A 17599-nucleotide genomic window follows, 5' to 3' on the forward strand; every position below is an offset into this window, starting at 1 on the left:
TAATTGAGTGAGCCACCCAGGTGCCTCAATCATAAATATTTTTAAATAAATTAAATGCCATGCTAGTATTTTTAGGTCAGATTCTGTCCTTTAGCTGCAGGTTTGAGAATTCTGGGAGTAGTTTTTGATGCCGAGGAAATTTTGGGTACCATGGGACAGAATACATATTGGGTCATGTTCTTTCCCTGAGTCCTCTGATGGCAGGGACAGTGCCTTCTCTGCTCCTAGGAATACCAGTCAGTGCACATACCAGCTGGATACCACCCACCCAGTAGCCACAGTGACTATTCATGAAATACAAATTTGATCATCTTTCTCAGCTTAAAACCCATCAAATGCATTGTTATTAGGATAGTTGTTAATGTGTTCTCGAAAGCCAGTGGTATCGTCCCTGTCAATGTCACCCATCTTAGTAGGGAGTCCCATTCCTGCCCTGCGGCCATTCTGTCGGTCTCATCTTTCTAAAACGATGTTTTTCAAACATTTCTAATTACAGCCTACAGTAAGACATTTATTTTACACTGCAACCTAGTAGACATGTATAACAACAAACAAAAGATTTGCAAAGCAGTACTTAGCTTTACTACTTATTTTCTCCAATTTTTTCTTTCTTTTTTTTTTTTTTTTTAAGTTGGCACCTGCTAGAATAACGTTATGACCCATTAATGGGGCACAGCATGCGTTTTGAAAAACACTGCTCTAAGCATTCAATTTCTTTGCCTCGGGATCTATGCATATGCTTTGCTCTCTGAAAAGTTTTTCTTGTGTCCTCTTTACCTGGATAAATCTTACTCATTCCCAAGGTATGACATCAAAGGATGCTTCACACTAGCGCGCGCTCTCTTTAGTCGACTGTCTGGATTTGAATCCTGGATATCGTGATGAAAGAGTTAATACGTGCAAAGAGCTCAGAAGAAGCGCATGGCAAATAGTAATGCTTCATCTTATTACCTTCCACTCGGAACTGGAAGGGTATACGTGATTACTGCAAAAGATAATAATTATACAACTATTTATGTGATTATTAATGTCTTCCCACAGCCACCAGACTCGAAATCCCTTGATTAATTTTTGTTCATCTTTCTAGTCCTAGCCTCATTTCGCCAAGGCAAGTAGAAGGCACTCAGCAAACGTAATGGGTAAGGAAGAACGGGCAAGAAGGGAAAAAAAAACCATTGAAACTGGAAACAGAGCCCGTTTATGGTGCCTTCCCGACGCTCTCGAAGCCCCGCCCCAAAGGCGAAGGCACGCCCACCTGGCGCTCGGCGGTCACGTGAGACTCAGCGGAGGGTAGCGGGGGAAGCTGGGCCAAGATGGCGACCGTGCGGAATATGCTGTCTCAGAGGCTGATGGTTTTGGCGTCTCTCCGGGCTGTAAGTGCCCCGGCCCGCCGAGTGGGTGGCCCTGTAGGCACCGTGACGGTCGGGTTCGGGGCCCTGGCCCGTGGCGGCTGCTCTTAGAGAGCCGGAGCCGGACAGCTCTTCAGGCCACAGTTCCGATGGAGGGCCTTTTGAGTCCTGGATCCTCTGTCCCTCCCAGATCCCTTGAGGGGCACAGGGAAGCGGAGGCCCAGAGATGGGGGACGATCTGGGGCTCTTCCCGGCGACCCTCCGAGCTTCCGAGCTTGCCAAGCTCCTCGGTAGTGAAAATCACGAATACCCTTCCACTGCCGAGTGGAAAAAGCAAGGCCCTCCCCCTCCCTCCGCCTGCGTTGCCCGCTCTTGTTGCATTTGGGGACGCTTGGAGAGCTGTCCTAGCGTGCCAAGTAGGACTGGGATCGCGTAGGACTGTGCGTGATTCCCTTGGAATTGTACTGTGGGCACGTTCGAGCCTGATGTTTCCCGCTCAGTGAGTGGAGGGAAAGTGTGGGAGACCTAGCTGAATAAGCGGTCGAATAAATTGTTTTGGTTAAAGCTCTGGTGCCCAGTGGTTCTACCGCTAAGTTGAGTGATAATTGTTTACTCTCTAAACCTCCGTTTACTCATCTATAACTTGTGTAAACGTTACCTCAAGGTTCTTTGGAGATGAAGGAAAATGTAGATAAAAGCAGTTGACATTGTTTTAGGTCATAGGAAGTGATAAATCAGTTGTGTTACTTTTGCCTTAGAGAGTTGAGAAGGAGTTACAAGTATAAAGTGGGAACACTTACACTATCTTGGCAGTGGGCCCCTCAGAAAACCACTCTAATGTCTACTAGGCCACCCGTCCCTAACAGTTATTAACGTCTAAAGATGGTAGTTGCAACTTGAGAAATTAAGAAAATTAAATGAGAAAAAAAAATTCCTGGTGTAATGACATTGTCACAGGCCCTTCGTGAGGTTACTGGCATACGGGTGGTATCAGAAGCAGATGGTTCGAGGCCAGACTTCTTCGCTTGCTAGCTGTGTGATTTTGGCTAGTCTGAGGCTGCTTCTTCCTGTAGAGAGTTGAGATCATGATAGTCCCTGCCGTGTAGGTACTAAATGAGGTACTGATCCTGAAGTTAGCTCTGGGCTTTAGTTGGTATGAACTGTTGGTACAGGCATGGCATCATTCAGGACTTCTGTGGTTAGAGGAGATCATCTCTGGGCAGGGCTGTACAGAAGGAATGAACTGGGTGATTGACCAAACCAAGAGAAGACCTGGGGGTGCGGTGGGGGCGGGGCAGGGAGACAGAAAAGTGGCAAAGAGGCAATGTGGCCTAGGGGCGAAGAGCAAGCATTGTAGGTCTACATCACCAGGTTCAGATATTGACTTGGTGTGGGTCAGCTAACCATGTGACCTTGGGAGAGTTGCTTTACCTCTGGGCTTCACATTTTTCACAGTAAAAAGGAGATTGTAATAGGCCCTACCTAATAAGGTTGTTGGGAGGTTGATATGGGTTAATATGTAAAAGGCTCTGATGAGTGCCTGGCAAATATCAAATGCTTAACAAATGTGAATTCTTATTTTATTATGTGAAGAGTTGTTATGGGGAAGGAAGTGGAATTGAGTTTATTCTTTTCTAGTAAAAGGAAATTGGAAGCGGGTTTTGCATGCTTTCGACAACATCCACACTTATTTATCAAGTCCCTAAATGTCCCAGGGCCTTGGAAATACAGCAATGGATAAAACAAACTCCCTACCCACCTCATGCGGCCTACGTTCCAGTGGGATCAGGTTAGGGCAATTGACCAGCACAGGCTGAACATCCCTGTTGTAGAGACATTCGACTTGCAGAGACCTTCCAACCTAGCCTATTGGCTTCATGAAACTCAGTGGCTCATCGCCTGAGTCTCTGACCAAAAGCAAGGCCAGTTCAGGTGAGTTGTTCAAATTCCAGCTGATTCCCAGCAGGGAATGTTTCCTTCCTTAAGGGTTTCAGGAGTTTGGGGTCCTCAGCAGGTTATCCAAAGCTCCTCTCCACCTGCCTCATTGCAGTATGTTCATTCAGATTAAATCTGGTAAAACGCAAGTTAATTTGAAGAGTTGTAGTACTAAGAACAGAGGAAAGAGGCAAGAGAAGCCTCATATTACTTGGTGGTAAGGAGGGGAAGATTTGGGGCAGACTTTAAGTGGAGGAGACTCAAGCCGTTTTTTAATGTCTTTGTCTGTTGGTGTCCGCTCCCCTCAGCCCCCTTCCGTGTCCTCACCCAGCCTATGACTAACAGGACAAGTTCTCCATGTGCCAGCCCCCTTCGTGCATTTATTTGTGGTCTCAGAAACTTTTTAATGAGTGCCTGCTTCGTGCCAAGCACAGTCCCAAACACAAGGGATGGAGTGAGGTCGAGACTGAGCCTCATAGATCTTATATATATTCTTACTGGCAGAAACACTGAGTAGGCATTATTTGCAGTGGTCTGAAGGAATTATAGTTTTGAAATGGAAAATGATGAGGGTGGGGGCCTGGCAACTTTACAAAGAGTGGTCAGAAGAGGCTTATCTGGGAGAAAGGTGAGAAGGAGCAGATGTGGAAGAGCCAGGGGAAGAGCATTCTGGGCAGAGGGAACAGTAGCCCTTGAGGCCCTGCTGTGGGAGGAAGGCCATGGGGGCTGCAATATAGTTTCCCCCCCACCCCTGGGGAAAGCAGGGCAGTGGAAACAAGTAATGAGTTCACTGGGATCAGCAGGAGCCAAACGATAACCTTCTAGCCCGAGGCGAGTGGGGTCATGGGATGCGTCTAGGTTCTGGCTTAAGCAATAGATTGTATGTGATGTTTTTTACTGAGAAAGCATCAAGTCACATGGGGCTTTAGGAGAATTTAAGCAGTTCTGACTTAGGACTTCTAAGTTTAGGACAAATAGGTTTGTGTAAGAAAACCTAAATGCAGGGACACCTGGGTGGCTCAGTTGGTTAAGCGGCCGACTTGGGACTCAGGTCATGATCTCAAGATTCATGAGTTTGAGCCCTGCGTCAGGCTCTGTGCTGACAGCTTGGAGCTTGGAGCCTGCTTCAGATTCTGTGTGTGTGTCTCTCTTTCTGCCCCTCCCCTGCTCATGCTCTGTCTCTCTGTAGAGAGAAAATAAAATGTTAAAATTTTTTTCAAGAAACAACCTAACTGCTCTACTGACAAACAGTTGGCAATGAGCCTGTACTAGGAGCATGAACCTCTTGCCCGTTCCTCAGTGAAACACTTTTGTTCTTTTTGCTCTCAATTCTAAAATGAACCAACTGTGAGAAATATCTCCTGTTTACAGTGAGAAATACTGCTTCTTGTCTCAGTGAAGGTGGATCCTTTCTTTTAGATTTGTCCCTGGGGGACTTGGGACAATCTCTTCTGGTTACTTTTTGTTTTCTCTTTTAAACCAAAGGTCAGCACCTCTTGTGCAGACACTTTCCCAAAGCAAGTGAAAATTGTGGAAGTTGGGGCCCGAGACGGACTACAAAATGAAAAGGTAAGGATGGAAATCAACCAAAAGATGTTTTTCGGGCAGTAAGAGTTCCCTGTGGTGGGCACGGCCTGGACGGACAGAGCTCTGCAAGATACGCTTGTCCCTCCCAACCTAGAGCAAAGTCCACGAGACTGGGCAGGCGCCTGTAACAGTAAAGCAATCTAAGTCAGTGGAGCAACAGGTATGGTTTCCCTGGGGGGCCGGGGGCATCTCAAGGCCCCGTAAGGCAGGGCGAATGGTAAAGACGCAGGAGAGAACAGTGAAGGTGAGAGCATGCCTTTTATCTGGCAACTCCATGTAAGGCGATTTCTCCAAAGGAAGTCACGAAGGCCACATGCAAAGATTTAGCCTTTGAGATGTTCCTTCCAACCCCCTTGTAACAACGGTTGGAAACCACCTACATGCTCCATGTGGGGGATGTTAGAGCAGATACTTAAGTGACTTCATAAGGTGGGTTATGGAGCTGTTACTAATTCAGGAGTATATTAAGTGACTAAAGCAGGTGGTAAAATAATATATTTTTTTAATCTTACACTTTTGTGTAAGAAACAAAAAAAATTAATGTACGTACAGGAACATCTACCTAGAGAAGAATCTAGAAGAGTGCTGTCCAGTACAAGTTTTGTGAAGATGGATATGTTGTAGATGTGAGCTTCCTGGACATGTGGCTGTCGATCACTTGAAATGTGGCTAATGTGGGGCACCGTGGTGGCACAGTCAGTTAAGCATCCAGCTTCGGCTCAGGTCGTGATCTCATGGTTCATGAGCTCAAGCCCCAAATCGGGCTATCTGCTGTCAGCCCAGAGCTTGCTTTGGATCCCCTGTCCCTCACTCTCTGCCCCTCCCTTGCTCACACATATGCCCCCCACTCTCTCAAAAATAAGTAAACATTTAAAAAAATGTGACTAGTGTGGCTGGGGAAGTGAAATTTTGGTTTTATATAATTTAAAATACACGTATAGCTAGTGTCTAATGTATTGGACTACACACATCTAGAAAGCTACATTATCAGCGTGTTACTGTTGTTACCTCTGGGAGATTTTAAGGATGGTTTTCTTCTGGTTTTGGCATTTTTTGGGAAATAATTGTGTATTATTTTTTCAATCAGAGAAGCCTTTTCTTTCTTTTTTCTTTTTTAAATGTCTTTTTATTTATTTTTGAGAGACAGAGAGAGTGTGAGCAGGGGAGGGTCAGAGAAAGAGGGAGACACAGAATATGAAGCAGGCTCCAGGCTCTGAGCTGTCAGCACAGAGCCTGACGCGGGGCTTGAACCCACGAACTGTGAGATCATGACCTGAGCTGAAGGTGGTTGCTTAACTGATTGAGCCACTCAGGTGCCCCTCTTTCTTTTCTTTTTTTTTTGAAAAGCCAAACTTTAATAGGGCTTATTTCTGACAATAAACTGTAAGCTCTGTAAGGGAAGAATCGTTTCTGTTCTGCTCTCTGCTGTATCCCTAGCACCTAGCACAATCCTCGGAACATGGAGGGCTCTCAAAAGTTACTTACAGAATGAATTAAGGTAAAACAATGGGACATAAATTAAGGGAGGGCCTCGTGAGAAGGATTTGGAGTTCTCGAATTTCTGACCTAAACTCTTAAGTACTAGGGAGTCATAGAAGGCTTTTGAGCAGGAGAGTGGAACAATAGAGACTGTTTTAGAAGAATTCCTGTTTGGGATGAATTGGTAGAGGGAGACCATGCCATAATATACAGGGGAGAAGAATAGTGGCTTTGGAAAGAGGGATCCATAGAATCTAGGGGTGCAACTAGGCATGGTGGGGGAGGGAAAGAAAGAAGCAGTAGGTTGACCATGTGAGGATGAGGCCCTGAGCCAGTTGGGAGGTGGCAGAGGGAGCAGTGTGATAGCTCTTGGAGCCTCAGCTCATAGGACGCAGAGGGTTAATCATCTCTGCCCTTTCGGGCCATCGCACATTGCTCTCAATTTGTTTATGATGGGCTCATATATTAACGGTTAAGAAAAAGCCTTTAAGGCAGAAAAATATCATTTCCGTGTAAATATTCACACCTTTTCAGGTGAGAAGTTGCCTGCACTGCAAAATGCTATCTGTCGAGCTTGAAGATGGACCCCGCCTACTGGCGAGGGTTACGTGTGAATTCATGGTCACACTTGGAAGTTGAGACTGAAGTACCTGCTACAGCAAAGCTTTGACCTCGCCGCCACTGTGCTCTGAGGCCCCCGTACACCCGCCTTTGCTCACCTGTCTCCTCTGGTGTTTCTGTCTCCACTGCAGACCATTGTGCCGACTCCTATAAAAATCAAGCTGATAGACATGCTTTCCGAAGCAGGACTGCCTGTTATCGAAGCCACCAGCTTTGTGTCCCCCAAGTGGGTTCCCCAGGTGAGCTCCAGCCCTCAGTAACAGGCATGTCTCAGATGAGAGAGAAGTCAAGTTTTGCACTTGCCCTGGAAGTAGGTAGAAGGTGGGAACAGAGGTCTCCAGATCTCTGGCTTGGTCCCTGGTGACTTCTGGGAGCGTGGTGGGGCACAAGAGCATAAGGAGGAGGCTTGCCCCTGCCTGGCTTGGGGACCTTGGGGAGGCCTTCCTCTCTCCAGGTTGAGGGGGATTCTCAGGCCTCTTCTGGCCCTGGAAGTCTAGCATCTCTAGACCAATCTAGAGATGTAGTGTCTGTGTTTGTAAAAGGGAAAGACAGACAACTCCTGCTTCACAGAAACAATCAAGTGGGAAGAAAGATCATGTTTGCCTGAATGGTAAGTAACTCAGAGTCCGTTCTCAGTAAGTGGCTGGTAGTGTCCTTACTGCTTTCCTGACTGCGTAAAGCTGACGGGACTAGCCGTGTGGGGAGACCGGGGAGATTACCTGCACCGAGGAGCCTCCTGGCCCATCAGCGGCCAAATAGTAAAGCACCGGGAAGACACGGCTCTGCTAAAGGACTTCTTTTCTGAGGGTTCTGGACAGCAAAGGTCTTGTGACAAAAACGTTTTCTGTACCTGAACTCTCTGCCTGCTTTTGGCAGTGACCTGGCATTGTCTCCTTTGGCCTCCAGATGGCTGACAACGCTGAAGTCTTGAAGGGCATCCGGAAATTTCCTGGCATCAGCTACCCAGTCCTGACCCCAAATATCAAAGGCTTCCAAGCAGCGGTAAGAGCCTAGCTTGATGGCAGAGGCCTCTGAAATGAGATTGATGGCATCGGTCCCTGTCACGTCCCCAAGCCTCGGTTCCTATTGTGGGATGTCCCTCTGAAGGGCTTTCTCCAGTGATGATGAGCACGGTCAGACAGACCCGGGCCCTGCCACCCCCAGCTCTCTGAGCCTCAGACTCTGCCTGTAACATAGCGCTAATCCTCGTTACCTGATGCAGGGGGAGTTCAGAGGATAGGATGTGCCTGTATTGCTTAGCAAGAGTCTGGTAGAAGGTAAGTGCTTACTAAATGTTAGCTCCTCTTGTTATTACACATTTCCTCACTAGAGAAGGAAATCATGCTCCCCACAGAGATTGCTAGTATCTGGTAACTTTCTTACAGTTTAGGACCAAAGCACCATTGGGGGTGTTGATTCTGCATTTAGGCAGAAACTATTTTTTTTTTAACTATTTTCTTTTTTTTTTTCTTTTTTTTTTAATTTATTTTTGATAGACAGAGACAGTCTGAGCAGGGGAGGGTCAGAGAGAGAGGGGGAGATACAGAATCTGAAGCAGGCTCCAGGCTCTGAGCTGTCAGCACAGAGCCCGACGCAGGGCTCGAACCCACAAACTGTGAAATCATGACTTGAGCCGAAGTCAGGCACTCAACCGACTGAGCTACCCAGGCGCCCCAGAAACTGTTCTTAAGGGTGACTTGCAGGGGGTGATGGCAGTAGCAGTGTTGGCCCTTGGGGGAAGGCCACGGGTGGTGGTGGGGGTTTTTTAAGTTTTTAATGATCTATTTTTGAGGAAGAGGGAGTAAAAGCAGGAGAGGAGCAGAGAGGGGGAGAATCTCAAGCCTGATGCGGGGCTCGAATTCACAAAACTGCCGAGACCATGACCTGAGCCCAAATCAAGAGTCAGAAGCTTAACCGACTGAGCCACTTCCATTTTTTAAACAAAGATGTGAATCACTGTGTCAGTTTCCTAGGGCTGCCATGAGAGAATACCAAAAGCTAGGGAGCTTAAAACAGCAGAAATGTATTCTCTCACAGCTCTGGAAGCCAAAAGGGCAAGATCAAGGTGATAGGGTTAGTGCCTTTTGAGGCCAGAGAGGACAGATCTATTCCAGGGCTGTCCTAGCTACTGGAGGAGACTGGCAGTCCTTGGCATTTCTTGGCTCACAGATGCCTCCTTCCGGTCTCCGCCCCCATCTTCACCGGCCTGTTCCTCTGCGTGTCTTCACATGGGCTCCGTCTTAGAAGCACACCCGTCCCATTGTAGTAGGGACCAGTATGACCTCATTTTAACTAATGACTTCTACCCCCATCCTGGTCCCAAGTAAGGCCACCTTCTGGGATACTAGGGATTAGGACTTCCATAGATATTTTGGGGGGAGGGGGGACACATTTCAACCTATTTTTCTTTCTTTTTTTATTTAAAGCATTAATATTTTTAAATGTTTGTTTATTTTGAGAGAGAGAGTGTGTGCGAGCATGCATACAAATGGGGCAGAGAGAGAGGGAGACACAGAGTTGGAAGCAGGTTCCAGAGGCTCTGAGGGGTCAGCGCAGAGCCAGACACGGGGCTCGAACTCGGGGACCAAGAGATCATGCCCTGAGCCGAAGTTGGACGTTCAACCCACTGAGCCACCCAGGCGCCCCCATATTTTCAAGTATTATAAAATCCCCTGTAAGACCAGAGTTTTTGTCACGTGGGGGTTCCTCGAGAGCACGAGGCTGAAGGGAGCTCACCCGCTCGTGGCAGGTTGCCGCTGGAGCCGAGGAAGTGAGCGTGTTTGGAGCTGCCTCAGAGCAATTCACCAGGAAGAACACCAACTGCTCCATCGACGAGAGTTTGCAGCGCTCCGACGAAATCTTGAGGGCGGCTCGGGCTGCCGGGATCCCTGTGCGCGGGTGAGTGAGACCCCACGGGGCCCACCTCTGACTCCAGCCACCCTCCTCCCCACGAGCACCTTATCCTGGGCGCAGGCAGCCCGCGCTCCACAGAGGGCCATCTTTCCTCAAATAGATGTGTCAGAAGAAATCCCGGCAGGTGCTTCCTTCAAACCCGGTTTTGAGGTCGGTTCACCAGGGGAGTCCCGCACACAGGACGCTAACCGGGGTTTGTGGAGGCCGGGTCAGTCCTGGCTCCACCACCTTCTCTTCTCACGTGTCTCACGAATCCCCTCGGCCTCTAAGTTTCTAACCTCATATTTTTAAGTTTATTTATTTTGAAGGATGGGGGAGGAGAGCGTAAATGGAGGGACAGAGAGCAGGAAAGAGACAGTCCTAGTCCACCATCAGTGCAGAGCCCGACGTGGGGCTTGAACTCACGAACCATGAGGTCATGACCTGAGCTGAAGTCAGACGTTTAACCAACTGAGCCACCCAGGGGCCCCTCCAACATCACTTCTTTAATCAGGAGTGGCAGGCACTGTCCATGTGTTATCTGTGACCTCACAGTCACCTAGCAAGGAAGACTGTCCCCACACATGACAGAACTGGCTCAGGAAGGCTGTGAAGTAATCGCCTCACTCCCTGGCTTTCCGTAGACTCTGAACTCTTGCTGCTACGTCCTCACTCTTGTTCGTCCTTCAGCTCCCCTCTGGGAGGCCGTTTTCTCTGGGAAGCTTTCTCTGTCCCTCCCTGGAGTCGGTGCCCCTCATCCAGGCTCGCCTGCCCCCCCCAGACATCCTGGGCCATAACGTTTAGCTGCGTGTTAGCTTCTCCCTGCCTCCTACCCCCGCTAGCCTGTGCTCCCCGTGAGGGCAGAGCCCACATCCTGAAGTCCCTGGAGCCAGCGCTCGGGGCGCTCAGGAAGGAAAGGGTAGATGGGGAGGCAGGGGCTCTGGGGTCTGCCTGACTCCCAAGCCTGTGCTCTCTCCCCAGCGTGTCCTCTCTCCTCTTGCTTGGCAATGTTTGGAGAACAAGGTGGGGGGGGGCATGAAATTAGGAAAATGCACTGAGATCTTTGAGGCTGAAATTATCTATCCAGCAAACATTTGTTACGCCTCTAACACGCAGGAAAGTGTGCTAGAATCTAAGAGGTTTTGGTGGAGCCTTAGCTCCACCAGGGCAGGTGGGAACGGAAACCCACAACCCACCAAGATCCAGAGACCCAGCCTCCTTCTCGCAGCTGGCAGGTCGCCGTGGTCAGGCCCGTGCCCACCTCTCGGGCCATAGGCTGTCCTTTGCCCCTTGCTCTCGGAGCCCCGGCTTGAACACACCCATTCTTCCACCTGGAGCCTCGGCACTGCTCTTCTCTCAGTCTGGAATGCCCTTCCAGCAGCTCTCCTACCCCACCCCGAGCCCCCATGTCCCGGCCTCAGAGGTGCCCCCCAGGCTACCGGGGATGCCTGAAGCTGCTCCTGGCACTTGCCCTGTTCTTCCCCTCGCGGCACGCCAGTCCGAACTGATCTCATCCGCTCCTCGGGCTGCGCTTTAGTTGGCTCTCTCCCTACCTGGAAACAAACTCCGTGAGGGTAGGGACCTTGTCCGTCTTGTTCGGCACATGACCCAGTGCCTGGCACTTAGTGGGCAACTCAGTAAATATCAGTTGAATAAATGAGCGTATGAATCCTCAGGCAGCTCCCCGGAGCCGCTGATCCCTGGCCTTCACGCCAGCCCAGCCCTTGTGTTCCTGCTTGGCTTTCATCCGCCCTTGGCCCCCTCCTGTGAGTAGGGGCCACACACCCTGTGGCATATGTTCCGCTGTACCTCACTGCCCTGTGGCTCGGGGGGCCTGCTCCTACTGCCCTCTCTGGCTTCTCTCCTCAGGCCTGTGCAACCTCAGCTTCCTGAACTAGCGCCCCCTAGTCCCCTCCCTGCCCTGGCTGTCCTCTGCCCCCTCCTGGCACGACACGGCATGACCTTCATTCTGGCTCCAGACGTCTGACCTGCCCCAGGTCAGGGATGTATGTCAAACAGCAGCCCTGGAGCCCGCGTCAGCGCTGCTGGCCAGGGGGCTCGGGGGCACTCACACCACCCTCCCCTGCCCTCCCACAGGTACGTGTCCTGTGTGCTTGGATGCCCCTATGAAGGGAAGATCTCCCCGGCTAAAGTAGCTGAGGTGTGTGTGCATTGGGGCGGGGGTCTTCCGTGGGTCGCCTCCCTTGCCTGCCCCCGCGGTTCCCCTCACTACCCTTTCCTGGTGGGTCGCTGATGTCATTCGCTCACCCAGCTCCTTCCTTCGTTCCCTCTGGGAGCACAGCCCAGCACCTCCTCCTGGAGGCCCACCTCCCGGCACAGCTTGGAGTCCCTGAAGCCCCCACCTTCTGCCACAGTCTGAAAGTGCTGATTAACTTTCCAGTCTGGTTGGTGGACATGGGGTAATTGAGGTGATCTGTGGAGAGGCCCCCACCCAGGGTCCCTGCGGTTCCGTGCCCCCGGAGTCCTCTGAGCAGTGACCGAGTCGGCACTGAGAAGAGCACAGGGTGGGAACTGAGTTTGAGCAGCCCATGAGCTCACACCCCTTAGCCCTCAGAGTCAGCCCGCAGATCTGGTGGTGGTATTCTTACTCCATTTCTCAGGCGAGGAAACGAGACTAAATGACCCGCCACCCAGGTTGCAGATGGTGAGGCTAGGGCCCGGCCCCCACCCTGTGGCCCTTCGGTCCCGGCTGCCGCTCCCCCACGCGGGCGGTGGGGCGTGGGTGGTGGCTGCTTGCTGGGGCCACGCTCCATGCACCGCTGGCCCGCTGTCCTCGCCGCAGCCCCACGAAGGCCCCTCGCTGCTTCTCAGAAGCGGAAATGGAAGCTCGGAGACACTCAGCCCTTTGCCGGTACCCCCAGCCAGGCAGCAGGTGAACGGGGACCAGTGTCTGTCACCCCGAGCCTGCTCCTTCCCTGCAGCCTCTGCCCCCACGGGCTGTCCCCAGCCTGCTGCCTGAGCAGCCGGGGGCTCGCTGTTCCGCCCATCTGGCACACCTCTTCGGAGTGTCCTCTGCGTCCCCGGCTCTGTCACACCTCCCTCTTTTCCGGTAGCACAGGGTGGGGCAGCGTCACAAGTGGGGCACATGCTGCCCTGGCTTTTCAGGGGTTTTAGGGGTTTGCAGATGGTCTTCTAAAAGTTCAAACAATTAGGTACTTCTGTTGACAGTATATAACTGGCACCTCAGACCCACGATGTGACAGCTCTTACTGAGGATAAAGTTAAGTGACAGGAACCCATGGTGCTGGCTCCAGTGTTTGGCTCTGACACAGGGCGTGGAGGTCGGAAGTGAAAGGCTGAAGTCTGCGGCACTGCCGAGGGGGGAAGGCGCAGGGTCGCAGCCCCGGGGTAGCTCCAGGGGCCGGCCCTGCTCCCTCACATCTCCCCTCCCTCATGAGTAGACCGGGGATTATCACTGCCATCCGGAAAGTTGTAAGGAGCCTATGATGTGACAGGAATTTAGTGTTTCGGACGTGGAGATGTTCTGCGTAGGCCAAGGACCCCTGCGTCTGAGGTCTTGGGCCCGTCACCTCAAGAATCCGGTGTCCTCCAAGTACTGCCTGCTTCCCCAGGTCGCCAAGAAGATGTACTCCATGGGCTGCTACGAGATCTCCCTGGGGGACACCATCGGCGTGGGCACCCCTGGGGTCATGAAGGACATGCTGTCTGCTGTCATGCGCGAGGTGCCCGTGGCTGCCCTGGCTGTCCACTGCCATGACACCTATGGCCAGGCCCTGGCCAACACCCTGATGGCCCTGCAGGTCAGCTCCCGGGGCGCGTCCTAAAGGGCATCGTGGCAGGCCAGCTAGGTTCGTGCATCCTGTCCGCAAGCCCTCACGATAACCTGTGCGCCAGGCCCTTGGCGGCCACCGTGGACACAGACGTGACCCTGGCCTAAAAGGGTCTTAGAGGAGACAGTCAAGGGAGTTTTGTGATAGTCCTCATGCATTATGACAGATCACATGAAGGGAGGAAGCACAGGGCAGAGGAAGGCCACCATCCCAGCTCGGAAGGCTAGAGAGGATGTGCCAGGAGAGGCTGGAAGGAGGCTTGGAGGAAGTGAAGAGGTTGAGCAGGGAAAAGGGAAGTGAAAAGCTGGCCAGGCAGCCCTGCGCTGTAGGGCGGAGGCGGGGTTCTGGGAGGATGCATGCGCTGGCCCAGCGAGTGTGCCCAGGGCCAGGGGAGCAGATGAGGAGACCGGAAATAGGGTAGGCGAAGGTCCCTCTGCTAGAGCCTTTCTTGCTCTTCCCCGAAGATTGACCCGAGGCTTCAGGCTGGGTTTTCCTTGAGGTTTTCTTGTGGGCAGGCCCAGGGTTCCCGGGACCGGCCAGCCCTAGAAGGAGAGTCTGAGCGTCTGACTGCAGGCCACCTTGCTTTCACCTTGGTCAAGGTCTGACCTGCTGTCTTTATGTTTGCTTTATATCTTATGTCTTTATGGAGCATTTTTGTTTGGGTTTCCCCCCCCACTTTGTTTCTTCTGTCTCTCTCTTCTTTTCTTTCTTCCTTTCCTTCCTCCCTTCCTCTCTTTCTTTCTTTCTTTCCTTCTTTCTCTTTCTTTCTTCCTTTCTTCCTTTCCCTTCCTGCCTGCCTTCCTCCCTCCCTCCCTCCCTCCCTTCCTTCCATCCATCCATCTCCTAGAAGCTCACATGTCTAAGCCACACGATTCTGTAACTTTCTGGGTCTGTTTTCTCCACTGTGGCTGTCCAGGTTAAGGTCTGTGGAAGGTTTGAGGGGAGAGGAGGAGGGGCAAGTGGGCAGCACTGATCCACAGGCTTCCTGGGCTTAGAGGTTCAGCTTGAAGTGCGAGCAGCCTTGGGTGGGGCAGGTGGGGCGGACAAATGACTCACAGTAAACAATCGGGGTCTGAAATCTCAGCAGTGGGAGCCACTTCCTTTAGGTCTGTGTCCAGGAAGAGCCTGAGGAGACCTTTCAGGGTGAGGGGGAGTCCGGCATGAAAGGAACAAGGGAAAATACTCCTGGTAGAGGAGACAGTGTCCACAAAAAAGATTCATGCTGTTCCATGAACTAGGAGGGGGAACAGTAACAATTCTTAGCCAAAGGAAAGAATAACTCTCAGTAGAATTTCAGCCAGCAGTTGATTGGAAGGTTTGCAAGGTCTGGCTTTGTAAGCCCTGGTCCCCACAGTGACAGCCATGCTTCAACCCCTTGTGTTTCCAGATGGGAGTGAGCGTTGTGGACTCCTCTGTGGCAGGACTTGGAGGCTGTCCGTACGCACAGGGGGCGTCAGGAAACTTGGCCACTGAGGACCTTGTCTACATGCTGTCTGGCTTGGGCATTCACACGGTGAGCACGCCTGCCCCCTGGTGGTGAGGCCCCAAACTGACTAGAGCCCTCCCTGAAGCTCGAGGACAGATGCTGATAGTGTTCTTTAGGGTGTTTGGTTTGGTTTGGTTTTGGTTTGTTTGGGTTTTTGTTTTGGTGATAGGGCGGGCAGTTAAGAGAGGAAGGCTGTCAGGGATGTTTTCTTGTACTTTTTTTTTTAAGTTTTATTTATTTTGAGAGTATGCATGAGCGGGGGTGGGGCAGAAAGAGAGGGAGAGACAGAATCCCAAGCCAGCTGTGTTGTCAGCACGGAGGCCAATGTGGGGCCTGAACCCACGAACCATGAGATCATGACCTGAGCCAAAACCAAGAGTCGGAAGCTTAACCGACTGAGCCACCCAGGAGCCCCTATCGTATGTTTGAGGAAGGAGAGTGTGGTTGATCGAGGCCACAAGGCCAGGCTCTCGGTTGGACACAGGTCCGTTGGAGGAGGCACCCGTGTAGGGGAAGGGCGGTGAAAGGAGCCACATCCACTACGTGAGTCAGTTGCCCCCAGGCCTTTGTTTTGCTCTGTGTAGAATGAGGGCAGAAGTAGCCAGCCCTCCTCAGGGCTCCGTCAGTGGGTGGGGCCCTCCGTGGTGGGTTGGAAGCAGTATCGCATCTGGGCTCTGGGACCAGAGGGAACTCTAAAACCTAGTCCTGTCCACTCTGGCTGTGTGGCCTGACACTCGCCTCACCTCCCTGGGCCTGGGAAATGGCGGTGGTAACACCTATCTCACAGGGCTGGTGGGAGGGTCCGGTGGGAACATGGAGAATGCGTAGGCCAGAGCTGAGCGCAGAGACTGCATCAGTAAATACGAGCTACTGTGAAGAGTAGAGGTTTTCAGAGTGGCCCTTGGGCTGGTGTTTTTGTCCTAGTGCCCTCTGCCAGGCGGTCTTTATTACTGCAATATGGAGTTTTTGACCACGGCAGGCCAGGCCGGGTGCTGGGTGCTGGAGATGGGGTACTGAACAAGACTGACGAGGGCCCTGCCCCGGTGGCCGCACTGGAAACCATTTCCACATACTAGGGGAGTCGTGGGGTAACCCCCGATGGCACAGGGATACAGCCTTGCAGGCGGTTGGCGTCCCACCAAAAGAGGAACAGACCCTGTCTGTCTTCACCTTTACTTTCTGTGTCAGCTTTCTGTCCAGTCTGATGTTTTCCTGGGTATTGAAGGCAGGTCATGACTTAGTGCATCCTCTCACTTGTTTTTCCAAGGGTGTGAACCTCCAGAAGCTCCTGGAAGCTGGGGCCTTTATCTGCCAAGCCCTGAACAGAAAAACCTGCTCCAAAGTGGCTCAGGCCACCTGTAAACTCTGAGCCCTTTTGCTGCCCAAAGCCTTGGGGACCATGTGGGGAAGAGGGACACACGGGAGTGATTCGGGACAGGGTACCTGGAAATGGGAATGAAATTCACAGCAGGCCCCTCCCTGCTGGCTCTGCACATAGGTCTCCTGCAGAAGGGAGGCCTCCCTGCCAGACCTGGGTGTGAGTGACAAGCCAGGACCCCTGGGCCCTGGCCCCCTAGCCCAAGAGCTTAATGCCGAAGGGCCCCCTGGAACCCAGTTCCCTGGTGCTGCAGCCTCATCTCCAGGTGTAACCTGTCAGCTAGCCACACTACACAGCTTGATGGTGCCATGGCCCTGGGGCCATCGCTGGCTCTGTACAGCAAGGGGGCATGGAGGCGTTTTCCCGCAAGCTGGCAGAGGGCGTCTGCAGAAGGGACGAGATGGCCACTGCCAACTCCAGCATCTCTGGAAAATCTCCACGCTGCACATGATGTTTGGAAAGAACTTCTGTAATTAAAGGCTGAATGACACAGAAGCATCCAGGCATTCTGTCGTGAGGTGTGTAAGCATGGGGGAGACTGGTGAGGAATAAACACCTTTACAACGCGGCATCCTAAGAGGAAAATGGAGACTGAACTGGTTTACTGATCTCTGGATTTCCTCCGTTTCCCCACCCGGACCCCAAATTCATAATGGCTGGAAATCAGTGGCTCTGGCTCGCTCCGTTGTGGCCAGAGCCTCGCGGGGAGGTGGTTTCTGAGGCTCTTGGGCCTGTGAGCAGGGAGGCACGGGTCCGGGCGCTGCCGCCATCAGTCGTCCTTGCTGGACTCCAGGCGCAGGGCATTCCGGTCTGGGCACGGCTTGTTGGCTCAGGTCGTCATGACTTAGCGCGCACGGTTCCCCAGTCCTGCCCCTACTTTCAGCAGAAGCACGACACTGTCTTCTAGGCCACTGTGGCAGGCACAGTACGGACAGGCCGTCCCCAGAAGTCCGTGGGGTGAGCTGAGCGGAGCCAGCGCTGTGGCGTCTGCCCGATTGATTGTCCTCCAGCTCTCTGGGTGGTTCTCGAACCACACTTCCCTGAACCCGCAGCCTCTAGG

The 17599-nt window shown here is 52.1% G+C and overlaps 1 protein-coding gene across 2 annotated transcripts; it reads left to right on the forward strand.

Annotated features, from left to right (window-relative positions):
- Window positions 1-1268: 1268 nt before the first annotated feature.
- HMGCL (3-hydroxy-3-methylglutaryl-CoA lyase) lies at window positions 1269-17116 on the forward strand. Of its 2 annotated transcripts, none has more exons than XM_029946443.1 (9): window positions 1269-1373; window positions 4770-4853; window positions 7103-7210; window positions 7878-7973; window positions 9721-9869; window positions 11961-12024; window positions 13457-13645; window positions 15063-15188; window positions 16429-17116. In XM_029946443.1, exons 1-9 carry the CDS (start codon window positions 1314-1316, stop codon window positions 16528-16530), a joined length of 978 nt encoding a protein of 325 aa, XP_029802303.1. In that variant the 5' UTR covers window positions 1269-1313; the 3' UTR covers window positions 16531-17116. The 2 variants fall into 2 exon arrangements, with proteins under 2 accessions (XP_029802303.1, XP_029802304.1); XM_029946444.1 differs by lacking the exon at window positions 1269-1373 and adding an exon at window positions 3065-3281.
- The last annotated feature ends 483 nt before the right edge of the window (window positions 17117-17599 follow it).

The sequence above is a fragment of the Suricata suricatta genome, chromosome 8, assembly GCF_006229205.1.
Source record: "Suricata suricatta isolate VVHF042 chromosome 8, meerkat_22Aug2017_6uvM2_HiC, whole genome shotgun sequence".
Lineage (NCBI taxonomy): Eukaryota > Metazoa > Chordata > Mammalia > Carnivora > Herpestidae > Suricata > Suricata suricatta.